General features: G+C 40.8%; 1 protein-coding gene across 8 annotated transcripts in view; it reads left to right on the top strand.

The window, feature by feature from the left end:
* The window catches only part of PMCA (plasma membrane calcium-transporting ATPase 3), a 1,641,549-nt gene that overhangs the window by 1,330,828 nt on the left and 283,137 nt on the right, over positions 1-27,584 (top strand). For all 8 annotated transcript variants that reach the window (XM_067141188.2, XM_067141187.2, XM_067141184.2 and 5 more), the window contains 3 exons: positions 16,242-16,448; positions 16,783-16,981; positions 21,328-21,530. In XM_067141188.2, coding sequence (XP_066997289.2) covers positions 16,242-16,448; positions 16,783-16,981; positions 21,328-21,530 — 609 coding nt within the window. The remainder of the gene's footprint in view (positions 1-16,241; positions 16,449-16,782; positions 16,982-21,327; positions 21,531-27,584) is intronic.

Here is a 27,584-nt window from a genome sequence, read left to right as displayed (position 1 = left end):
TGTTGATCATTTCTTTCTTGTATCCATTGTTTTTTGCTATGTCGTGAATTAGTTGTACTTCTTTGTTTAGATCTTCTTTTTAACGGTATATTGAATGCTCTGTGTGTCATGCTGTAGTAAGATGCTCTTTTGTGTGTGTTTAACGTTTCTTTATTTTTAATAGAGATGAATAATACCATTTTTCACTTCTGTAATGTGTTAAGTTTTTTTCAGATATACTGTAGAAATTCTCATTTTAAAATTTCACCCCTTTTTAGTTCCCCTTAAGTGGAGTTTCCAAAAACAAATCACCTATATTTCTTTACATTTACAGGAGATTCCAAATACCCACTTTTTACGTCTGTAACATTTTACATTTCTCAGATATTCTGTAGATATAGTCTTTCAAAAAATTCACCCCAATTTGTCACTCCTGTTTAACTGCAATTAATTGGATTTTCCAAAAAAAGAAAAGTGTTTATTTTTGAAGGAGATCCCATGTACAAATTTTCAGTTCTGTAATATCTTCAGTTTCTGAGATATATGTATCCTCATTAAAGGCATTCAATCCATTATTTACCCTTTTACACCCCTCCTATTGGGATTTACAGAAAACAAAAAAAATAAGTGTTCCTTTATTTTTAAAGGAGATTCTAAATACCAACTTTTACATCTGTAAACTTTAAAAGTTTTAAGATGTAGACACACTCATTTTAAAAATTCGACCTCCTTTTCACCCCCCATTATTTGGATTTTCCAAAAACGAAAAAACATTTTTCCTTATTTTTAAAGTAGATCCCAAACACCAATTTTCAGGTCTGTAATATCTTCAGTTTCTGAGATATAATTATCCTCATTAAAGGCATTCAACCCCTTTTTCGCCCATTCTCACCCCACCTATTGGGATTTTCCGAAAACAAAAAATATGTGTTTCTTTATTTTTAATGAAGATTCTTAATACCAATTTTTACATCTGTAAACTTCGAGTTTTGAGATATAGATACACTCATTTTAAAATTTCACCCCCCTCCCCTCTTTTCACCCCTTTAGCGACGGAATATCCAAAAATCCTCTTAGCAAGCACTTACATGTTAATATGAATGTATCCCCAAAATTTCATTTCTTTATGTCCAGTAGTTTTGGCTCGGCGATGATGAATCAGTCAGTCAGTCAGGAAAAGTTATTTTATATATATATATATATATATATATATATATAGATGTGAATGTGGCATACTTTTCTTTAGTTTTTTTACTCTTTTGTCAGAGTGGTTGTGGATTTGTTTGTATGTTTACTAATTAGCTTATTTATAAACTTCATGCTAAATCCATTTCTCAAGGCTATTCCATGGATGATCTTTATTTCTTTTTTAAAATTTTTCTTTGAGAGCAGGATTTTAAAGCTCTTTCTAACATGTTGTAGGCAGCCGTAACTGTGGGCCAAATAGGCACTTCTCTAGGCAGTGCCCACGTAATACTTCGGGGTTTGGACGTCTAGGCAATAGTAATTCTGGACGACTGACAGCTATTTCTGATGGTAAACCCCAAGAAGTGGCTTCTGGTTTTGTCTGTAATAACTGCACATTGAAGGATGATTTACTTAATTCAAGGCTGATGATTCGTCCCAGTCTCAACCTAGTGTCCATTTTTGCAATCTTGTGGGATTTCTGCCATACCTTCTTTTAAATTACCTTACGCTAGAGCGGGGCCATCCAAACAGCGCTCCCCGAGCGCTAGCGCTCTGGCCGCGCTCCAAGCCAGTGCTCCGAGCGCTTTGGGGAAGGTAGTGGTGGGAGAAGCTTGGCTGGCTGAACGAGCGGTCTGCCCGCCGCGCCGAAGAGAGCAGTAGATCCATCAGTCGTAGTCTACTCCAATGCGCTTTGTTGACAGCGTGTAACTAAATAACTAAATCAGTTTCGCAGTTGTCATGACTGAACATCATACAAAAAGGAGTGGTGAAGCAGCAGCCTTTAAAGCAGAATGGGAAATTTCATTTTTCTGTACAGCTTATAAAGGGCATGCCAAATTTTTAGTGTGCCACCAAGATTTAATGTGTTAAAAAAGCACAATTTGGAACGGCACTACAGTGCTAACCACAGGGATGATTACGGTGATTTGACAGACGCCAGTCGCCAATTGAAGTTGGAAGAATTGAAAGAAAATTTCAAGAAGCACTGTTCTGTAAATAGTATTGTTTTAATTATGAAATGTTTGTTTACAAACGGGAATGAAGAAATGATTGAATTATCTGAAGAACACAAAAACTGTGACTTGCTGTATTTCTGTCTGACAGGAGATTGAGGAGAGTGAGGTTGGTGGACCCATTTTACGAGCAAGCTACAAATGTTCACCGCGAATTGCCAAAGCTGGGAAATCCTTCACGGAAGAGAATATAATCAAGGAGTGCCTAATGGATGCGGCGGCATGTACTTGTCCTGTGGAGCTAGTTGAGAAATTTGACAAAATCTCTCTTTCTCCTCAAACTGTGGCTCGCAGAATAGACGATATGGCCGTTGATATGGAACAGCAATTAATGGAGAAGGCAGCAAATTTTGTTTCCTTTTCCATCGCCGTCAACGAATCAACCGACATTGCGGACAAAGCTCAGCCCGTTATTTTCATTCGAGGGGTGGATGACGATCTTCGGGTCACCAAGGATTTCCTAGACTTGGTAGCTCTCGAAGACACCTCTACCGGTTTCGATATTTTCCAAGCAGTGGAGGGTGTTTTTGAGTCAATGGGATTAAAATGGGAGCGGTTGACGAGTGTAACGACGGATGGAGCTCCTGCTTTACGTGGTCTACGCACGGGGTTCCTCAGCTATGTAAAATTAAACATGGCTGAGAGCGATAGTACCCTAATGGCGGCGATCCAGTGCTTTATACACCAGGAGGCAATCTGTGCAAAAGTCGCCAAGCTTAAAGACATAATGGGAACAGATGTGCGAATGGTAAATTTTCTTCGCTCCCATGAACTCACGCACCGTCAATTCAAAGAGTACCGGGCGAGATTGGCCGTGCGGTTAGGGGCGCGCAGCTGTGAGCTCGCAATCGCGAGACAATGGGTTCGAATCCCACTGTCCGCAGCCCTGAAGATGTTTTTGTGGTTTCCCATTTTCACACCAGGCAAATGCTGGGGTTGTACTTTAATTAATAACTTAATTAAGGCCACGGCCGCTTCCCATTCCTGGGCCTTTCTTGTCCCATCGTCGCCATAAGACCTATCTGTGTCGGTGCGACGTAAAGCAAGTAGCAAAAGAAAAAAATCAGAGTTCTTGGATGACATCGAAGCGGAGTATCCGGATATCCCGTATCATGCAGAAGTAAGATGGCTGAGCAACGCGAAGTGCTTCATCGAGTTTTTTGCTTGCGGAATGCAATAGATACCTTTTATGACATGAAAGGGTGGCCCGAAGTTCTTTTGCGTGATCCTAAGTGGGTGGCGGACTTGGTCCCTTTAAGTGACTTTACTGCCCATCTGAATACTTTGAACAATTCGCTTCAGGGCGAAAAGCACAATATCTCCGATTTGATGGAAAAAATTCAAGCGTTCGAAAGAAAATTGATTTTGTGGGAAAACCAGTTGCGTTCAAGGAACACAGGACATTTTCAATTGCTTGAAACAGTGAAATACGGTGTCGACTTTGATGAGTATTTGCAGGTAATTCGCCAATTACAAGAAGAGTTTGAAAAGAGATTTTCAGAATACAGAAATCTAAGCGGTGTTAGATGTATTTGTTCGACCATTTTCTCTTAGTGCAGACAGTGCTCCACAGCTATTTCAATTAGAGTTGCTTAAACTGCAGTGCAATGTTCGTCTTAAAGACCGCTTTCTGATGTCACGAAGTTTAGAAGAATTTTGCAGCGGCTTTCCGCAAGAAGAATACCCCCCTTTTGTATAAACATGCAATGTCAATGTTCAGCTCAACGTGCATTTGTGAGTGTTTCTTTTCGGTTTTTACGTTTACCAAAAGTAAACATCGTGCAACGATAAGCATAGAAACTTGCGCAATTGTTTAAGAATAGCTGTGTTCAGAAATATTGTAGGCCTATCAATTTGGAGATGATTGTTTGCTCCAAAAGTAAAAGCTCATGAAAACGACTGACCAAAAGTCACTCAAATGTCTGTACTATCTGTTCATATCGGTAAAACGTTGTTGAATTTTCCTCTCAGATATGTTCAAATTTCAGTTTTGAATAAATCACATTACTGTATTCTTTACTTAGCACTTGATTTCGTTTCCTGCATATTTCATACATCGGAGTACCTTACGATTTGTAGATGTGGTATATTTTTACGGCAAAACAGCTCTATCAATATGATGTCAACAAACCCACAAAAGCCGTCAGACGCACGACTGTACGTACGTATCTGGTCAGCGCAGTCCGAACATCGTCTGTCTCAGGTCTCCTCGCTGCCACTCTGTAGTGGTGGTAGGGGAAGGAGCGCTAGTCTGACTGCCCAGTGCTCCCCGAGCGCGGGCGCGCTCTCGGAGCGCAATGGCTGGATGGCCCTGCGCTAGAGGTAAATAATGATCCTGTCTGTGCATTGCTAGACTCTGGAAGTAGTATCACCTTGATGAGCGAGACCTAGTACAATTCGATGAAAACTGTTTGCAACCGGGCGAGTAGGCCGTGCGTGTAGAGGCGCGCGGCTGTGAGCTTGCATCCGGGAGATAGTAGGTTCGAATCCCACTATCGGCAGCCCTGAAAATGGTTTTCCATGGTTTCCCATTTTCACACCAGGCAATGCTGGGGCTGTACCTTAATTAAGGCCACGGCCGCTTCCTTCCAACTCCTAGGCCTTTCCTATCCCATCGTCGCCATAAGACCTATCTATGTCGGTGCGACGTAAAGCCCCTAGCAAAAAAAAAAAAAAAAAAAAAAAAAAAAATGTGAAAAGACTTGCAAAAACTCATTTGGATGCATGTATCTATTTGTTATTAGTATATAAAAGAATTTTCAAGCTACTCCAAAAGAAATTACACATTTTACATTTCACGTCAGCGTTTTCCGGGCTTGTAGGCTGTGGTCCAGGAGTGAGTGAATGTCCTGACGTTTCACCGAAGACTGCGTTTGGCATTGTCAAGGGTTCCGACCGACTTCAATAGCAGCGAAGCTCTCAGTGAAATGAAGTGCTGTTGTAATTCCACCTCATTATATAGTGCAGGATACGGTATACTGCTCGCTTATTGGTCTGCCATGGTGGGGGGCGGTCGCTGATTGGCTGTTCTTCAGCCAATATTTGAAAGGGAGCCCAGTGTACATCGACCTGCCATGGCGGAGACAGGCAACTGATCACCCCTTGCTTTATTCTGGTCTGCCACGGCTATTGTGCCCTCCAGGAAATTTTTTCAGGACTGGAAACCAGGCTTTGTTTACACATTCAGATTCCTCCTTATGGTTGAAGCTGTTGGTGTGCTTCAGGATTTCAATGGCTTCCCTCTGTAGCCGGGCGTGATAAGACACAGTAGTTGACAGTACTTCGGGGTCACTGTACTGTATGTCATGGCCTGCTAGCAACGAGTGTTCAGCGACGGATGATCTATCTGCTTGTCCCAGCTGGCTATGTCTGTTATGCTCCTTCAGTCATGTGGCGATGTTGCGTTTGGTAGTGCCTGTGTATACCTGGCTGCAGATCCATGGGATCGTGTAGGCACATGCTGTGGAGAGATGATGGTGCTTGTCTTCGGTAGACCTAAGCAGTTCCTGGATTTACTTGGTCGGCCTGTATATGGTTTTAACCCCATGGGACTCCAGTAGCCTCCCTATTCTGTCGGTTATTTTCTCAATATACGGCAGAAAGGCTTTAGCTGCCGACCGCTCCTCTTCTTGGTTGTTGGACGTCTGGGATGGAGTGCTCGCTGGATATCTTTGTGGCTGTACCCGTTAGCGAGTAGGGCCTTATTGAGGTGGCTGAGTTCCTCGTTTAAGTGCTGAGGTTGACAAATTCTCTTAGCACGGTCGACTAGCGTCTTAATCACTCCGTATTTTTGTCGTGGGTGGTGGTTGGATGTCTTCTGAAGATAGCAGTCTGTGTGGGTTCGCTTGTGGTATACCGTGTGTCCCATGTTTAAAAAAAAGTCTTCATTGCCAGAACATCGAGGAAAGGGAGCTTTCCTTCACTCTCTGTCTCCATAGTGAACTGAATATTTGTGTTAACACTATTCAGATGCTGTAGAAACAGCTGTAATTGTTCCTTCCCGTGGCTCCAGATCCTAAAAGTGTCGCAGCGAAGCGCAGCCACACCTTAGGTTTCAGTGGTGCGGTTTTGAATGCTGTTTCTTCGAACTTTTCCATAAAGAAATTTGCTATCACCGGACTCGGAGGGCTGCCTATGGTGACACCGTCCACTTGTTCATAGAAATTTTCTTTCCACAGGAAACAGCTTGTGGTGAGGCAATGGTTGAACAAGTTGGTAATGTCCTCGGGAAAATTCTGAGCGATGTGTCCAGGGCCTCATTCACAGGTACCTTAGTGAAGAGTGAGACCACATCAAAGCTGACGAGCAGGTCTTTGGCTTCTAACTGGATGTTATTCCACTTTTCTATGAAGTGGCCTGAATCCCTGACGTACGACTGTATGCCACCGATGTAAGGTTGTAGTAAGGTGGCCAGATGTTGAGCAGTATTGTAGTTCGGTGATCCAGTAGTACTCACGATGGGCCGTAGAGGTACGTTGTCCTTGTGTATCTTGGGTAAGCCATATGGCCTCGGAGCTAGAGCTTCACTTTTGGAGGTTTCTAATAAAGACTGCTGATTTAAACTTGGAACACACAATATACTGCAAGCTGACCCACACAGACCACTATCTTCAGAAGACATCCAACCACCACCCACGACAAAAATACGGAGTGATTAAGACGCTAGCCAACCGTGCTAAGAGAATTTGTCAACCTCAGCACTTAAACGAGGAACTCGGCCACCTCAATAGGACCCTACTCGCTAACAGGTACAGCCACAAAGATATCCAGCGAGCAATCCATCGCAGACATCCAACAGCTAAGAAGAAAGAAGAGGAGCAGGCGGCAGCTAAAGCCTTTCTGCCGTATATTGAGAAAATAACTGACAGAATAGGGAGGCTACTGGAGTCCCATGAGGTTAAAACCATATACAGGCCGACAAAGAAAATCCAGGAACAGCTTAGGTCTGCCAAAGACAAGCGCCATCCTCTCTCCACGGCATGTGCCTACAAGATCCTGTGCAGCTGTGGCCAGGTATACGTAGGCACTACCAAACCCAGCATCGCCACATGATTCAAGGAGCATAACAGATATAGCTGGCTGGGACAAGCAGATAGACCATCCGTCGCTGAACACTCGTTGCTAGCAGGTCCTGACACACAGTACAGTGACACCGAAGTACTGTCAACTACTGTTTATCATGCCTGACTGCAGAGGGAAGCCATTGAAATCCTGAAGCACACCAACAGCTTCAACTGTAAGGAGGAATCTGAACGTGTAAACAAAGCCTGGTTTCCAGTCCTGAAAGCTTTAAATCCTGGAGGACACGATAGGCGCGGCGGACCAGAAAAAAGCAACGGGTGATCAGTTGCCTGTCTCTGCCAAGGCAGGTCGATGTACACTGGGCTCCCTAACGCTTCAAACATTTTGCAAAGAACAGCCAATCAGCGAGCAGCGTACCGTATCCTGCAATATATAATGAGGTGGAATTAAAACAGCACTTAATTCCACTGAGAGCTTCGCTGCTATCGAAGTCGGTCGGAACCCTTGACAATTACAAATCGTCACTCTCATTTTTGGTCCGTATTGAAAATAGCGATCTCGCTTAGCTTACAAAAGGAGTACATTTATTGTTCAAACTATTCAATACAATCAGTACTACGTTATGTGGTTAATTAGACATAGAAAATATGAATATTATGGGGACAGGTTTCGCCCTTCTTATTGGGCATGATCAGCCATATTAATTTAATCTTAAAACAAATATTGTTAAAAGGACAATGACATTTATAATTTGTAAAAATTGAACCATGATTTCTTATGATATTAACTTTACAAAATAGTGGTTATAAAATATGATATTGGGACATACAACACCTGTTAAAATTATTGTAGACTAATTTAAAATCATGTCTAAAAGAGAATTTGTGTCGATATAAAGTTCTAAAAACGGCACATGTCTGGTACTGAAGTGGATCCTCTTTGTTATAAAAATCAGTATGTATTCGCTGCGGCAGTTGCCAACGTAAACTTGAGGGTTAATTTTGTTTATATATTGCATTCCAACATTAAAAGATTGGTTAAGAGAAAAGGCAAATGTTATGTTATCCTCAGCAATTTGATTGGTCTAAAATATTATCTGATATAACCATTGTAAACAGACGTTAGTGTGCTGGTTGAAGCTGCTATGAGAAGAGTTTATTTCGAGTATTTGAAGGTTATGTTTGATTTTCACGTGAAAATGTCCTCCTAGAAGATGTGGAACATCAATGAATAGAGTGTGGTTATAGTGCAAAAGAAACAAAAAGACGTGTTTGATGAGTTTGTTTAAATCGTATGTTAATGTCCAAGAATTGTGTATTATGTAAAGTGGGTACTTACTCAAATGCCGTATATATATCTATCTTACTGTATTAGCAGCGTTGGTCTGCCTGGAGTTCCTACTTCACGTATTGTAACAATGTGATAGAGGGAGGGGGGCATGCTGAGGGGAAGCGGAAGTGGGGGGGGGAGCATTACATGTTGGTGTTAATGTGGGAGGGGGATTGTTTGGAGGGGCAAGTGCAGGCTTAGTGTTCGGTGGGATAAGGGGAGTTGTTGATTTAATGAATTTAAATATTCGTGGGACTTTGTTTTGCTTTGGATTGACTGTTTTTAATAGCTTAGGCGTTAACGTATATAATGGACTCTTGACTTCTGTATCATCATTAAGGTTGCGATCCATATTAAGTGTTTTGTCCAGAAAAATACATATATTCTCTAATTCATTTAGAAGTTTACCTTTATTAGTATTCCTGATTATTGAGAGATCCTTCTTTATTGAAGTAAAACAGTGACCTGTTTCCTTCATGTTCTTGCTCATTGCCGAATATTTATTGTGCTTATCCGCATTGAATGAAATGTCGTATGGCTTTTAGTGCCGCGGTATCCCAGGACGGGTTCGGCTCGCCAGGTGCAGGTCTTCCTATTTGACGCCCGTAGGCGACCTGTGTGTCGTTATGAGGATGAAATGATGATGAAGATAACACATACACCCAGCCCCCGTGCCATTGGAATTAACCAATTAAGGTTAAATTCCCCGACCCGGCCGGGAATCGAACCTGGGACCCTCTGAACCGAAGGCCAGTATGCTGACCGTTCAGCCAATGAGTCGGACATCTGCATTGAAGTGTTCCATGTATCTTATAAAGAAGCTTCGTCCAGTCTGTCCAACAAATGAAATTCCAGACTGGGAACATGTTAACCTTTACACTCCTGAGCCTGAATACTTACTGTTATTATTATTATTATTATTATTATTATTATTATTATTATTATTATTATTATTATTGATTTTATTATAATTGAAAAATATATGTTGTGTTGTGTTGGTTGTTTTGAAGGCTATGTTCATATTATATTTGTTGAAAGTGTTATCAATTAGGTGGACAACTGGGTTACTACATGTAAAACTGGCGTATTCAGTTCTTTTAGGTTTGTCTGATATAAGGTTTGTGGATAACTTGTTCTTAATCTTATGAAATAAGCGGTTTACCATTTCGATCTTATAACCATTAATTTTGGCTAGATTCCTTATGTAATTTAATTCTGTTTTTAAGCTTGTAGGGGATAATGGGATTCTTAAAGCTCTATATGTCAAACTATAAAACGATGCTTGTTTCTGAGAACCGGGGTGTAGTGAGGAATTATTTATGGTTACGGATGAGTGTGTAGGCTTTCTATAAATCTGAAACTCAAAGGTGTTATTAGTTCAGGTGACCTTTATGTCTAGGAAATTTAAGGATCCTTTGTCTTCATCTTCCTTAGTGAAATTTACGTTCGCGTTGATATTATTTAAGCTTTCTAATACTTCGCTGCTATTGGTGACATTCTTATCATTTATTACGATCGTGTCATCCACGTACCTCAACCAAAAACAAATCCCTTTAATATTTGTTTTGATTTTTGTGTGTTCAATCGTGTCCATGTAAATATCAGCTAGGATGCCCGAAATTGGGTCTCCCATCGCTAGGCCGTTCTGTTTATAGATTTTCTTATTAAAAGTGAAATAGTTGTTGTCTAAAACAAAATTTAATAGTGTCATGAATTCGTCGATCTCCATTTTACTGAGGCCACTATGTTTACAGATGTTATTATAGATGATGATAGAATATATATATTTTTCTGGACAAAACACTTAATAAGGATCACAACCTTAATGATGATACGGAAGTCAAGAGTCCCTTATATACGTTAACGCCTAAGCTATTAAGATCGAAATGGTAAACCTCCTACTTCATAAGATGGCGGCTAGAGTTGACACGCGCAAGCTTTGTGCTGCTGCAGTTTGTGTTGTTTGTGTGGTAATAATCAGAGTTGTTGCACTTTACAGTTCTCTGCACGGGTCTATTCGAGTTAAAGAATCGGTGTGTGCAAGTTAAAAAGTGAGTTCTCCTTTTGCATGGCTACTAGCAGAGAGAAACTACTACATTCCGGCGTTCTCTCTGACTGGATGCGCCATTTTCCAGACTTACAGGTGCTTCCCTACTAGCTCTGAGCCGAACAAGCCTAGGCCTGGTCGCTCAGCGATTAGGGGCTTGCTTTGCCTCCTACTACTGGCTGGAGATGTCCACTTAAACCCCGGTCCCACCTCTTGTGAAATGAAAACAGGCATAAACATCTATTGTCAGAATGTGCAAAGCCTAAATAATAAGCTGTCTGATTGTGAACTATCCCTGCCAGACTTAAGAGAAGTTGACGTGATCGGACTTACTGAAACATGGCTCTCGTGGGCTAGTGACAGTGAACTACCACTCAATGCTAATTACAGCATATTCCGTCATGATTGCACTACTCTAAGTGGTGGAGTGATGCTAGCAGTGAACAGCGAGTTACCATGTAAACGAAGGGCGGATCTCGAACGGAACTGTGAGTTAGTGTGGGTGGAGCTACTCTTTCCTCGATGCCCTGTACTTGTGGAATGTTACTACAGATCACCAAACAGCCCATTCTGTGACCTTGAACAATGCCTGGACTCAGTCATTGCGGCTCTCCCTCATGGTGAAGTAATTTTAATGGGCGACTTTAACCTGTCTATAAAGTGGTCTTCTCCAACTACCGGACTGTCAGCTAACAACTGTGACACATACTTTATAGACAGTTTTATTAATGACCTCGGACTGAAAAACAGTTTAATATGTACCCAACACCCTGGACTTCATACTCTCCTCATTAGAACTTAAAACAATAACCCCAGGCAAAAACCTTTTCCTGTGCGACCACCAGTCTCTTGATGCTACATTCCTCCTTCCCCAACCCGCCTCAAAGCCTCACAGCAGGACCTCCTACCGCCCTACCTACATCTGGCGCCGTGCCGACTGGCCTGCAATGTGTCGTGCCCTGGAATGCCTTCCCTGGAGTCTGTTCGAAATAGCTGATATCGAATTGGCTCTTGACCTGTTGTACGACTGGCTGCAAACTGCAATTAAAGACTTCGTACCTGCACAATGGGCTACTACCAGCAAATATCAACACTGGATATCACAAGAGACCAGGCTGATACTATTTAATAAGAAGATAGCTTGGCGCCTGTGGAAAGACTTCCCTAACCCACACACTCACAATACCTTCGTTAAAATTCGCCGCCACGCGAGGTTTATGGTCAGAAGAGACTACAAAACACACGTAGACACTGTCACTGAAAACGTCCGCAGCAATCCCAAGCGCTACTGGAGTCTCATCAACACACGGAGAAGGACGGAGTGGATTCCTGTCAGCGTGAACCAGAACGATGCAACAGCAGACGATGCCGATCGCAATGAACTGTTCAACAGGTATTTCTTCTCCAACTTCTCCCCTCCCTTACAAAACCAACCGCTCCCTCCCATTGGTACAGCTTCAAACAGAACCCTATCAAGCATAACTACCACACCAAGTGAAGTTCATAACCTTATCCGAACTCTTCGTACCAACAAAGCTACCGGTGCCGACACTATAGGTCTTCTTGTCCTAAAAAAAAATGCCAGCACTCTTTGCGTCCCTCTCTCTAAATTATTTAACAGAAGTTTGCCGCGGGCTCTTTTCCTATTACCTGGAAACAGGCAAATATTGTTCCACTTCTCAAATCAGGCAGCAAATTTAATGTTTCATCTTACCGACCAATTTCTATTCTCTTCACACTATCGTTTATTTTTGAAAAAATTATACACCAGCGTCTCCTCTCATTCACTTTGCCGTATATCTTGACCAAGCAGCATGGTTTTCTACCAGGTGGCTCTTGTCTAACAAACCTGGCCACTCTGCATAGCTTTGCATCACACGTCATTGCGGCTAAATCACAGCTGGATATCTGCTACGTAGACATTTCGAAAGCTTTCGATTCTGTAGACCATACTCTGTTGCTCCATAAACTCTCCGAACGATTTAATATACATGGCAGTCTTCTGACCCTTCTTGCTGGCTTCCTACATAACCGTTGGCAGTGAGTGGTAATATCAGGCACTTCATCCTCATGGTTACCAGTCCCCTCCGGTGTCCCACAAGGCAGTACTCTTGGCCCCTTGCTGTTTTCTTTGTTTATGGACGATCTGCCGCCCGAACTCAACGAAACAGTGAATACCCTACTCTTTGCTGACGACTGCAAGATATTTAGGGAGATCAGGAATCCAGCAGTTCTGCTACAGTCCTCACTTACCACCCTCTCGAACTGGTGCCGTAATTGGAAACTTATCCCCAATCCACAAAAATGCAGCCACATGACCATAACACTATGTAAATCTCCTCTACCGACATCATATTACCTACTCGACAAACCCATCACCGTAGTTACGCAACAGCGTGACCTAGGTGTAATATTCGGTACAAGATTACAATTTAAGACCCACATAGAAACATATACAACCAAGGATATGAAATTACTAGGCATACTCTATCGCTTCACAGAAATTTCTGACCCCATTGCTCTTCGTCACTTCTTCCTCATGATCATTCAACCTCTCTTAAACTACTGCTCTCCTATTTGGACAACAGCCTCCCCCTCCAATACTAAGCAGTTAGACAGAGCAGTGTCCTTCTCTGCTGCAATTGTGAGGAACAGAAACCCCAAGCTCAGAAATCTGTCTACGCAGCAGGTATTAATGGCAATTAATATGTCACCGCTGCACATCAGGCGACAGGTAGCTGACCTGAGTTTCCTTCACGGGATCTTAAATGGGCATTACCGCTTGAAACATCTTGTCTCGCTCTTCTCTCTCCGTGTTCCTTCCCGCTCCACCAGAACCAAAGACCTTCTCCACATTCCCCACACTCAGCACTCAATACTTCTACGATCTTTCCTAATCCGCCTCCCAACACTCTTTAACAATATTAATAGGAGACAAAGGCTTGATACAGCATCAAATAAAAGTGTATTCGAGATGTGTGTAAATAGTCTCTTAAAGATAAGTTGATGTGAAGGGATTATACCGTCATATTGACCCACGACGACTTGGCTATGAACGTGGACATTCTCATGGTTTTCAATTTGGACAGTTGTTATTAGTAGGCTGTGTACCTGATCTTGTTATATTTTGTTATGTTTGTTATATTTTATTATGAAAGTTTACGTTTGTTAAATAGTCTGTTGACAGTGCAAGTGAAATTTGCTCAGTGTAGCTGTATCTTGTGCTTCGTGAATGAATGAATGAATGAATAAATAAATAAATAAATAAATAAATAAATAAATAAATAAATAAATAGTCACTCCAAAGCAAAAAAAAGTCCCACGAATATTTAAATTCATTAAATCAACAACTCCCCTTATCCCACCGAACAGTAAGCCTGCACTTGCCCTTCCAAACAATCCCCCTCCTACATTAACACAGACATGTAATGCTCCGCCCACTTCCGCTTCCCCTCAGCATGCCCCCCTCCCTCTATCGCATCGTTACAATACGCGAAGTAGGAACTCCAGACAGACCAACACTGCTAATACAGTAAGATAGATATATATACGGCATTTGAGTAAGTATCCACTTTACATAATACACAATTCTTGGACATTAACATACGATTTAAACAAACTCGTCAAACACGTCTTTTTGTTTCTTTTGCACTATAACCACACTCTATTCATCGATGTTCCACATCTTCTAGGAGGACATTTTCACGTGAAAATCAAACATAACCTTCAAATACTCGAAATAAACTCTTCTCATAGCAGCTTCAACCAGCACACTAACGTCTGTTTACAATGGTTATATCAGATAATATTTTAGACCAATCAAATTGCTGATTATAACATAACATTTGCCTTTTCTCTTAACCAATCTTTTAATGTTGGAACACAATATATAAACAAAATTAACCCTCAAGTTTATGTTGGCAACTGCCACAGCGAATATATACTGATTTTTATAACGAAGAGGATCCACTTCAGTACCAGACGTGCCGTTTTTAGAACTTTATATCGACACAAATTCTCTTTTAGACATGATTTTAAATTAGTTTGCAATAATTTTAGCAGGTGTTGTATGTCCCAATATCATATTTTATAACCACTATTTTGTAAAGTTAATATCATAAGAAATCATGGTTCAATTTTAACAAATTATAAATGTCATTGTCCTTTTAACAATGTTTGTTTTAAGATTAAATTAATATGGCTGATGATGCCCAATAAGAAGGGCGAAACATGTCCCCATAATATTCATATTTTCTATGTCTAATTAACCACATAACGTAGTACTGATTGTATTGAATAGGTTGAACAATAAATGTACTCCTTTTGTAAACTGAGACCCTTGACAATGCCGAACGCAGTCTTTGGTGAAACGTCGGGGCATTCACTCACTCCTGGACCATGGCCTACAAGCCCGGAGAACGCTGACATGATTTGTAACGCCGGCCGTGAAAGCTTCAATTGCTACACATTTTACATTCTAAAGCAGTGTTTTATTACTCGCCATGTCTTGTAGCTAACCAGATAAATGTATTGTTGCATTGAAACTGGAATGGGAACAGTGCATCATTTGGCAGGTATCTTCACAACAGAGCAGTCGGCAACATTCTCCAGCTCATGACAAAGGAGAGGGGTGAGAGACGAGAAGCTGTTAGTGAGAAGGAACTGTTCCTCCCGATTGTTAACAATCTACACACAATTTCAATCTCGTCAGCTGCGCCCGCTGGAAGCATGTGATACAGAGTGTTGGGAAGGTTGTCATTACTTTATATCAAGAGTGGTATATTTTATGCAGAATGCTATAGACCCTGTAGCACGATTGTCTAGTGGGTTGCAATAGAGCACCCATTTTTTGAGCTTGAGAGTATTTGTGAGTTTGACACAAAGGTAAATTGAATTTAAGGGTTCCACCTTTTCAATACAATTCTGTTGCACAGGACTATGTTACAACATGTTTGTGGTACCGGTTTTGACACACTTTTTAGTGTCATCATCAGCATATCACATAAACCGAGCAAGAGGACAAAAATACATGTATACAAGAATATACACACATTGATACAATTCATGTAACGAAAGTTCACACTTAAAAGTAAAAATTATATCTAAACTAGGTAGCAGTGTTTACAATGTGTTAGCGGCATAATAGTCTTAAAACTAAGGAACAGTGTTAGGTTTTGGTCCACCCAATATGTAATCTTGATATAGGTGTTGAAAGCACTCATTCTAATGTTGATTTTATGATTGAATCTGAATTAAAAACTCGATAAGCATATTAAAATCTTGATGGTTGTCTCATTGTGACATGGTAAAATAAGTCTCAAAGAGGGATGCAACTTTTGTACTGTTGTTGTTTGACAGTGTCTTCTAAGCTTATGTTGTACGAGCTGTGTACGTGTGGGTCCTATGTTAGTGTGCAGGACCAAGGTTTCTCAGTCCGATGTGGAACGTGAGGGCTAAAGAAAGGAGATCTAATTTAGTATGCAGAAGGCTCAAAGAGGCAAGACAAAATAAAGCAAAAAATAGTACGAGGCTCACCTTTCACAGTGTGCCGTGAAGCTTAACGTGTGGAGAGGAGTTGGAATTCTGTACTGTATACAGCAGTTAATTACTTCTTCTGTGTGGTAATTATAAAATAATAATTTGTTTTTCTTTTATATTTCCAGGGAATTGCAGGAACAGATGTTGCCAAGGAGGCATCTGATATTATTCTCACAGATGACAACTTTAGCAGTATAGTTAAAGCTGTGATGTGGGGACGTAATGTCTATGACAGCATAGCAAAATTTTTACAGTTTCAACTCACAGTAAATGTAGTTGCAGTTATTGTTGCTTTTATTGGAGCATGTGCAGTTCAGGATAGTCCTCTAAAGGTATGTTGTTACTGGAACTGTTTGAAAGCGACTTGTAGTAAAACTTGGTTTACAGAGCTTTAGTAATTGTTTTGGTATATTCAAGCACTATATAAATACATAGCAGTTCCATGAGAATTTTCTTGCTGTAAAACTAGAATTGCTTTTTGCAGAGGAACAAAATAATGTAATAGAACTCTAAATTTAATCATTTCCAGCAAAACGTGCTTGCCTATTCAGTGTTCAGGGGCATTTTAATTGTGTAAAATCCATTGCTCCATTACCATATTGCATTTTTCTTGTGTTGCTAGATTTTGTTTTTCTTCCTTCCTGAGACTTTCATTTCTTATTTCAGGCTGTACAAATGTTATGGGTAAACCTCATTATGGACACCCTGGCCTCACTAGCTCTTGCCACCGAGATGCCTACACCAGATTTGCTTCTGAGGAAGCCATATGGACGGACCAAACCTCTTATCTCAAGAACAATGATGAAAAATATTTTAGGACAAGGAGTGTATCAACTTACTATAATTTTTTCTCTTCTATTTGTGGGTGAGACTTTTTGTATATTCCCAAAATATCGTAGTCATAATCACCACTACTACATTTTTTCCTGTTCCATGTTAAGAGTTTTACTTTAGTACCACTGAAGGAAGTGCAAATAATGCTTTTTCTAAAAAGTTACCTTCAATTCTTCATCGTTTCTGCTTTAGTGTATTTGTCTTGAAGTTGTTACTGATGTCCTTGGTCATAAAGTCCATGTAGATTCTATATCTGTACAGTAACTCATCTTTTTATGGTGTCTGCAGGAATGTGCTGGCACTGGGTTAGAATAGACGTACAGGAACCTGAAGTAATTATCTCTCTATGTGGCTAGTGTGTAGAAAGTTGAGCAGGAAGTATAACACACATGGTGGCTATCAAAAGTAAATGGACTAAATGAGTTGGGTACATGGTTGTCATGCAGCTGGAAGCTTGCATTTGAGAGATAATGGGTTCGAACCTCACCATCGGCAGCCTGGAAAATTTTTCTCCGTGGTTTCCCATTTTCGTACCAGGCGGTGGCCACTTCCTTCCCAATGCTAGCCTGTTTCCATCCTTGCATCGCCAAAAACCTTTCATGTGTCCGTGTGATGTTAAACCTATAGCAAAAAAGAATCTAATAAAATTGGTGGTCCTGAATTGAATCGTAAAGTATATATATATATATTTTTTTTTTTTTTTTTTTTGCTAGTTGCTTTACGTCGCACCGACACAGATAGGTCTTATGGCGACGATGGTACAGGAAAGGGCTGGGAATGGGAAGGAAGCGGCCGTGGCCTTAATTAAGGTACAGCCCCAGCATTTGCCTGGTGTGAAAATGGGAAACCATGGAAAACCATTTTCAGGGCTGCCGACAGTGGGGTTCGACCCTACTATCTCCCGAATACTGGATACTGCCAGCACTTAAGCGATGCAGCTATCGAGCTCGGTAGTAAAGTATACCTTGTACAGTTGACTATGAATGTGGACTTTGGTTACTGATAATGAGATTTGTATTAATGAGAACAACACCCATACCTTTCGTGATAAGAAATGACTTTTCATTCATGTGGTACCTGCAGACTTCATTCTGTTCAGTAGTTAACACTAGAGAACATACCTGCTAACAATATTTTCAGAGCCATACAGATAGTGTATTGCCTTCTCCGAATTAAGATATGGACCTAGGAGTGTTGCATATGGTGCATGTAATAAACATGAATAATTTTCTAGGAATGATGACGTAATTGAGCTCTGGGATTCTTTTTGTACAGTTTCTAGATATGATTTATGGTTTATTTGCTTTCTTTCATTTAAAAAGGGTATTTATTTTAACTTATTAAATGCAGTGTGTGACAAAACAAACTGCACTGAAATTATTGCTCATCTGCTGTCCACATTTCCCTAGCAACAAAGTATTTGTGTATATTATTTTGACATATGCTATTGTGAATAGAGTATTGTGTTGATTTCTGCCATTACAATTCTCGCAGCAGAGGAAGTGGTGTTTACATGGAAAATCATTTCCAGCCATACGGAGTGGGGTGTCAGAGTGGGCTTCTCGTTAAAGAACAGCGAGCAGCGATTTAATACGGAGGCACCAAATAACTGAAAAATATTACCTGTTGTTGACAAGTTGTGTCGTACGAGATCAGTCTTGTGTCAACAGTAAGAGACAGCAGTGTACCAAGAACCATTACCACAAAGTAAAATCATGGCAGAATTCTCCAAGTGTTACAGTACCCAAAGGATAGTCTACAATTAACATCGCTGAAATTTGGTTTGAACGATAGGTCTGTCAGATGGATATTTAAACAGCTGGGTGGATCTGCATACCACATTAAAGTTGTTCAGCTTTTAACAGAAATGGATGAGTCAGCCCGATTACAGTATTGCAGCCAAGTGTTGCCCGTGACGTACGAGGATCCAGATTACTTCTGCAACATACGGTTTTCAGACGAAAGTCATATTCACCTTAAGGCTGTGTTAATCAAGAGGCAAATTTTTTGGATTTGAATGGCCTGATGTGTACCAAAATTACTTAACAGTACGATTTGGTGCATTGTCTGATCATGGAATATTGAGAGCTTACTTCGCGGATGATTCACAGAATCCAAAATCAATGGCCCGGGTAGTCTACAGAGAAATTATCCCATTCATGCAGGATTTGCACAGTTTTTGTCGCACCAGAAATATATCCCGCCAACAATGGATACATCAAGATGGCGCTATAACCTACACCGTAGGGCATTTCGTACCCTTCTGCAGCAACACTTTGGAGATTGCCTAATTCTTTCGGAACTCCATTCTCATACCCTTCCTGTTTCCTGTATCCCACGATTCGAGATGCCTACATGTGGCGTGTGTTGAAAGAATCAGTTTTCAAGACAGATGACCCACCTACACACAAATATTCCTGAATTACATGAGATGTCATTTTCTGTGTTTTTACAGCAACCTTTGTTCATCAAAATGTTAAATTACCTTCAGAAACTTTATGAACAATGTGTGGCATGTGATGGTACAAATTTTGAACCCACACTATGCCAACACAGTCAAATAACATTTGAGTGCCGTTCGTTTTGCTGGATACTGTATTAGTCCAATGATACAGACCATTACAGTGTATACCCTGCCTACTAAAGGGACAGATAATCCTACCTCCATCTTGGTCACCACCACCAGCCACCTTCAAATATGATTTGGTAATACAGTATAGAAATTTTTTCACTTCTGCACAGATTATAGATACTGAAATATTATATTGAGATAAATGTGATAGAACCATCTTATAGGGATTTCTAAAATTCTGTCTATTTCAACATTCACTTTAATACAATTTTCTGATTAGATGTTTTATTAAACTATTTAAAGAGGACTTATTGGTGCCAGTATCCTGCTGATAATACAGTATGCCACTGTCTGTAAGGAGTATCACTAATAGGGGCTTTCTATAATTGAAGGATAAAATGTCAAAATGTAAGAGGAAGCACATTATGACCATGATGCTTTATACAGTATTACCATATGTTTTAATTTAATAAATTCTGTAAGAAAGAAAAAAAATACATCTCTATGCATCTCTGGTCCTACATAGAAAGTATTAGCATTGATGGGCTATGTAGTATAGTTGATTACACATTCACCTTTTATGCTGAAGGTTGAGGGTTTGAATCCTGGTCCAGTTGGTTACCATTTGAATGTTTGAATACATGTTAAAGAACTCATTGGTGGGGGCAAAACTCTTTTAAGACCAATAGTAGTTGAAGCGATATTAAATCCATATCATGCCAGGCTGAGTAGCTCAGGTGGTAGAGCGCTGGCCTTCTGAAGTCAAGTTGGCAGGTTCAATGCTGGCTCAGTCTGGTGGTATTAGAAGGTGCTCACATATGTTGCTCGTTTTGGTAGATTCACTGGCATGTAAAAGAACTCTTACGGGGAAAAAATTCACACACCTCTGCATCTCTGAAAACTGTAAAAGTAATTATGGGACATAAAACGAGTAACATTAATCATTAAAACCGAATAATAATAATAATAATAATAATAATAATAATAATAATAATGTTTACTCCAATCTGTAAAACTGTTTCTCATACTGTAAATATATATTGCTAAAGAGCAAGAATTAGGTCAAACTAGGCTTTCAGGACTGATGGAGAGACTTGTCTAATCAATTATAATCCATTTTTTGGCATTACAATGTGAGAGTATTACTTTTGACATATAAGCCTTCTGCCATCCCAGATTGTGACACATTTCACTCACTGTTACATGTATGCTGCACATTTCCTGGCATTTGTACAGTCTTCTACTGCAGAAGGAATGGGTTTCAATTCCTCCAAAAATGTTCAAATTATGAAACCTCCCTGTATTAATGTTCATGTGTCTTACTGAGACAGGCATGTCGGGGAGAACCTGCTTGCAGTTTTGAGTAAATGTCTGGATGGTTTTGATCAGGTCATGTAGATAAATTTCCTAGAATTTTTGTCAAATAATATAATAGATATCTCAATGTGTTCCAATAAAAATCGTGGGAATAGAACCAGAACCAGCTGGTTCTATTCCTGGGATTTTTAGATCTGCGGCCGTGAAATCCATTTTTGGAAATGCTCCAATACTTTTTTTAGCATTTCGTGCGTTCTTCTCCTGTATTGAAAGAATCTCTCATGTTCTTGCTTTCTGTAGAGAGTCTAATCAGCTTAATTAGTTTTAGTAGATTAAATCTTGTATGTCAATTTTCAGAGATATTTTAGACTCTGTTCTTCGACTGTTGACGAACGTGATTCACATTAGTGAAAGTTATCATGCATGCTGCTCTTTTTGCAGGTATTGAATTTGTTGCTTCCTTGTTATTTCTTGTCTTTTTATTCCAGGAGACTACATTCTTGATATTCCTTCAGGAAGAGGGAAATCTATTCCAACACAACATTTTACCATTATATTTAATACTTTTGTTATGATGACGTTATTCAATGAAATTAATGCCAGGAAAATTCATGGACAGAGAAATGTCTTTCAAGGAATTTTCACAAACCCTATATTTTACTCTATATGGGTTGGTACATGTATTTCGCAGGTATGTAAAACTCTTTGTTAAATTACTTGTGAAAATAACCTTTGCTTCTATGAATGTATTGGTTGTAATTGTTTGAGCTTAGAATAGGTATCCTGGGTTATGACATGAGGTAGTGTCGTAGGGTATACCTTCAGCAAATTTGAACAAACTGAGGGGAAAATCTATAATCATAACTGCTGAAAGTTGCTATGGTTCTGGATCAGACCACTTGACTTCAGGCGTGCAGTAGGATAAGAGATAAGAAATCTTCTCATTGCGCAGTACTGCCATAAGTTCTGTCAGTACTTTCAATGCATGTAACTACTAAATAAAACTACGCAAACCCATTAATGTACATATATTCTGAAAAAAAAAAAAAAAAAGCTACAGAATGAACATACTGTTGTTCAAAATTTTCTCAGTGTGCGGAAACACAGTGGCAATAACGTTGAGGCCACTCATAAATAGCTGCACGAATTGTGTCCAGCGGAATTTTTTTTGGACAGCTGATGGGATTGATTTTTTTTTAACATCTCAATATCACAGTGCCGATTTTGACTTGCTATCAACTTGACTTCAGCCAAATAGAATAATCCAACGGATTTGAGGTCCGGACTTTTACTATACTAGTCGGCAGCAGCGATGACTGCTGCGTCGCTTTTGCTTTGTGTGCAAGAGCAGTATCCTGCTCAGTTTCCCTTCAAGCAGCTTCAGATTGATACATGGTATCACCTTTTCCAATTTTGTCTGGTAGACAGCTGCAGAGTCTTTACTCCACCTTTGCAGAAATGCAACTCTGATGCTCTCTGCCAGGAAACCTCCCATCATACCATAACAGAAGCAGGGTGATGTCCACACTGCACACATGGAACTTTCTCTCTTGCTTCCTTGGAGGACCATGCGTACTCACGATCATTTCACTTATTAAAGGACTCTTCTACAGTGAATATTTTTCATCTGTGAATAGGATGTCATGATACTGGTTCTCCCCATATGTTGTTAACAAAGCCTGAGATCAAATCCGGCATATCTCCTTTAATTTTTCAGTTAGTAAATGCCGTGTGTATCTTTTATATGCACCAACACACAAATCATCCTTCAAAATATGTGACAGTTCATGGAGAGATATTCATTTCACGAGACAGAATTGTTTGTTTACGCAAAGGATTGTGTTTGCATCTTTGCACGAACAGCATTTACAACTTCTTTTCTACATACACACCTAGGACGGCCCGATCTAATGCGATCATCAGTTGCACCCATTTGTTTAAACTGTGCTATTGTCCGAATCACAACTTGTTCATCGATACAGAGATATTTCAGTGTAGAAAAAATTTCCCTTAGCTCATTTTCCGCAACAAAATAACGCCAATACAGAGATGATTCTCATACACTACCCACCCCATCTTTCACTGCTGCTTGTTGTTGGCACACTACAAGGCCAGTTACTGCTAGTTGTGAAGGTGACGTTGTGGACGATGACATATTGTACAGTGTTGCAATGCTTCTTCATTCCCTATTACCATACTACAGCGCTTTTAGATTTTACTGACAGAACTTATAGCAGTACTGTGTAGAATGAACAGAGGGAGAGGTTTTTGTTGCCTGATTTGTGCAATAGTTTTTTGTTCTTCACCATTCAGTGCAGCTCGTTGAGAGAGATTTGTGAACTTTCCAGAAGTTGTTAAGAAAACAAAATGTCTAACAACCTCTCAGGTCCTTCATTTTGTATGTGAGGAATTCAATAAAAAGAATACATACGTATGATTTGAATTTCATTCCTCTCCCATTGTGCACCAAAAGAGTAAATAACTGCCACAGTGGCTGAATGTGTGTAATACACTGGGTGATATCTTTCAGATTACTTCTGTAAGAGTTAGTGTATTGATTGTTACTATCGTCTTGGAAGGTATAAAAATCATGATTTCGAATGAAAATTGTGTCCCTTTCTAAATATGCAACATGATTTTCATAATTAAAAAACACATACAAAAAAAAAGTTAGCATTTCCATTAAAGATGTTTTATTACATACTAGTAAATACCATGCGACACTGTGTGGATAGTGTACAGGCTGAAGGATGATGACAGACATCTTCATTGACTGTTATGCCTTTCAATGTTCAGTCTGAAAGCCTCTCTGTGAATTTACTAAACCCATCCACAGTTATGTATCTCTAACTAGCTCTGTGGCTTTGTTTAGTTCCATACCTCTTATTTTTAAAACGTTAGAAACAGTCTAACGATAGTAGCCTTGGTTTTCATCTACTTCTCTTACACTCCATGACAGTGTGAAGCCAGTTTGAATGTACACCTTCATCAGTAGAGTTAATTTCTAATTGACACTTTATCTCCTCATTTCGAGTACCATTCTCCCATTGTTCCCACCTGTTTATACCAGCAATCATTCTCACTACTTTCATGTCTGTTCCATGTCTGGTCTAAAAACAGACTGGTGTAAAGATAGTTTCGTCCGGGAGCTGACTGCTATCTTACAGAATACTATTGATCACAACTGCGAGCTCACTGCATTAGCTTTGCAGCACCTCCCGATAACATGAAACTGATTTTTGTGTTATTTTCATCATTGTATAGTGTATGATTTATCAAGGAAATTTCAATGTATGAAATATTTACAACAAGAAGCAGCCAAACGGTGGCAGTGTTGGTGGGGTGTGAGAGAGAGTGAGTGAGAACAGTTGAACATAAAGCTCAATAAAAAATGTTTCTCATCTGTCTCACTCCATTCTTATCATAAGAATCTTCACATGTGCAAGAAGCAAACTTCAGAAAGTACCGTATTTCACGGCATAATCGTCGCCACCGCGTAATCGTCGCATCCTTTATTTTCAATACAAAAATCGGACTTTAAACCTTTAATTACATAATCGTCGCACGTCCAAATTTTGTTCACTAATCTGGTTAAAAGGTAAATGGAACTGCAACGTAAGTTGCACATGAATGCGCAATTGAAATACATGTATGGTTTATGGGCAATTTGGCAACACAGTCACGTTTGCGACATGTTGCACAACGTATAAATAAATAATACCGGTATATGTACGACGCATGGCTTACCGGTAGACTATCGGCAGTTTGACAACGTGGTCGCGAGACAGTGAACTATTTATTCACCACCTACATATTATGAGTTCCCATTTGAAATACGTAAGGCTGTAAGTTATCGCTTATCGGCAACGTCGCCAGGAAATACCGGCTAGGTAGGTTGAATGGACCTCGAACCAGCCCTCAGATACAGGTAAAATTCCCTGACCCGGCCGTGAATTGAACCAGAGGCCTCCGTGTAAGAGGCAAGCACGCTACCCCTACACCATGGGGCCGGCTCCTGTGTTATTGCGCACGAAGTGAAATCCAAGACGATAACGCAGATTTCCACGGAATTATTCAGCCGAATTATTTACGATGTCTCAGTTGTCATCACTAGACTCTTATCTTACTACTACGTCATAAGTGTCCGGGCATGGGATGAAAACTTTTATCCAAGCAGTCAAGATAATTATTATCCAATGCTATTAAAGTTTTATTTTATAAACTCGTCAGTAATGTAATGTAAAATCATCAATAACTGGGAAGAAATATTAACCTAATTACCGTATGTTTAAAAGAAATTGAAAAAAATGAATGTTTGTTACTGACGTCTCGGAATACAGTCAACTATACAGTAGATTTACACTGCGCTAGCTAGAGCTCCGATTTGCGAGCTTTGCGCAAGCACAGTAGTGTGTCGCAACCAACGAGCTAAACTGATAAATTGTTGCATGCTTCCTTGCTGCCTAACAGTATTGGCTGCTCTGGAATGGACAGATCACAGATGCATTTATTTGTTTCAGATTTACGTGATTACTGTAGACATGTGTGCGTGAGAATTTAAGTTTTTAATTTGTGTTTTGGGTGTTTGCAGAAATAATTTGTTTTAATAGTGAACAATTACGGAAAGTCATTTATATCGCAAAACATTAACGTGTGAAGCATTTATAAGCGATTATGGGTAAATATAGAAACTATTCTGCGGGCTTCAAGCTAAGCGTAATTGCCTTCGCTGAACAGCACGGGAACAGAGCTGCAGAAAGAAAATTTTCTGTGAGAGAAAAGTTGGTGCGTGACTGGCAGAAAGTAAAAAAAACAAGCTAAAAAGCACAAACCCTTCTAGACGCGCGTTTAGAGGTCTTAAAACGGAAGTTTCCTATACTTGACGAAGAAGTGTTTAGGTACGTCAGTGAAATACGTAACAATGGCTGCAGTGTATCATATGAAATGTTACAAATTAAGGGACAGGAGGTAGCGCGCAAACACAACATACCGGTAACTCAGTTTAAGGCGACTCGTGGGTGGATTAAGGGGTTCATGCGACGACACAATCTGTCAGTGCGAAGGAGAATAACACTAAGCCAAAAGTTGCCTGCTGATTACACGGACAAGATTGTAAATTTTCACCGATTTGTCATACGTTTGCGCAAGGAAACTTCGTACTTGCTTTCTCAAATCGGTAATGCCGATCGGACTCCAATCTTTTTTGATACGCCTCGCAACAGCACTATTGTGCTAAAAGGATCACGGAGTGTATTAATGAAAACCAGCGGTAGTGAGAAGTTGCGATGCACGGCAATGCTAGCCATTACAGCTGACGGGAGAAAGTTGCCGCCTTACATCATTTTCAAGAGGAAAACGATGCCTAAGAATATACAGTTTCCCCATGGAATTCATGTACGAGTGCAACCAAAGGGTTGGATGGACGTAGAAATCATGCTGGACTGGGTTAAAACTGTGTGGAATAGAAGACCTGGTGCACTACTAAAACAACCAGCTCTGCTTGTTTTAGATAGTTTCCGAGGTCACCTCGTGAACGAAGTGAAGCAAATTCTCACTACAAATAAGACAAGACAGATAGTCATTTCTGGTGGCCTAACATCTGCTTTGCAGCCACTAGACGTATGTGTTAATAAACCCTTTAAAGACCACTTACGTCGATTTTACAACGAGTGGATGATGAGCGGCGATCAGCAATTGACGCCCGCCGGAAATATCAGGCGTCCACCCTTGGACTTGTTATGCTCGTGGGTTTTTTTTTTTTTTTTTTTCGGGGGGGCCCCCGAAGCCCGCTCCCCCCGCGTGACCAACGACTCAATCTACATGGCCTCCGACATGCTATTATTTCTAAGAAGAAGAAGAAGAAGAAGAAAGAGATAGCAGGGAAGAGTGGGAAGTGGGAAGTGATACAAGGAGTATCTGCCTGTTTCCATGTCAGACACGCTACCAGGCGAGATTGTATTAGGTATATGGTGTTGAAGTATGGTATTGAAGGGTCAGGGAAAAACCACATAGGCAGAAAGAAGAAAGAGCCTACATGTAAAACCTGACATCTTGTGATAGCACATGCAAGGATGTGGGCTGGAAAAAGACCAGAGGTTGTGTTAGTTAGGAACAGGTAACATGCACAATACATAAACCAATTCCTTGCCATTCCATCACCTGGGGATCAGTCCGTCTGGGCACTGCTGTGACTAGCACGGTCCTTGCCGGCTGCGGAGCCATGCGTCGAGAACCACTAGGGCCTGTCGCACGACTCCACCTCCTTGGGGTACCTCATACCCAGTCTCCGATCCCGGAGAATGAGGCCAAGCCCGCCGAGGCGGGGGCCTCCTGGAAGGGGGTGGGTCATGGCGCCGGGCCTCCTTCCTCTCTGCCCGCGCCATGGCCCGGTAGACAGGGCAACTGCGATGGGAGGCCGGGTGGCCCCCCGAGCAGTTGGCGCACACCGGCGCGTCTCTAAGTGTTGCGCAGGCCGTGTAGTAGTGATTACCACCACAGCGGTTGCACCTCACCTCGAGCCCACAGCTGACCTGACGGTGGCCCCACCTCAGACAGCGGAAACACTGCAAGAGCTGCTGAGGGGGACATTTCACTCTCACCTGACTGCCGCTACCCGCTGAGGTCCTCTCCTGATTGGCTCCTCGGTTGACTGCTGTCCTGGGAGCAGTCCTGGGTTGCGGCTTGGCGGTCCTCTCCTGGTGAGCCAGCGTCGCCTTCTGTTTCCTGGTGCGGCGTCTTCTTCTTC

Source organism: Anabrus simplex, chromosome 2 (genome assembly GCF_040414725.1).
Source record: "Anabrus simplex isolate iqAnaSimp1 chromosome 2, ASM4041472v1, whole genome shotgun sequence".
In the NCBI taxonomy this organism is placed as follows: domain Eukaryota; kingdom Metazoa; phylum Arthropoda; class Insecta; order Orthoptera; family Tettigoniidae; genus Anabrus; species Anabrus simplex.
The sequence above is the reverse complement of the archived record's forward strand: the minus strand, read 5'-3'. Positions and strand labels throughout refer to the sequence as shown.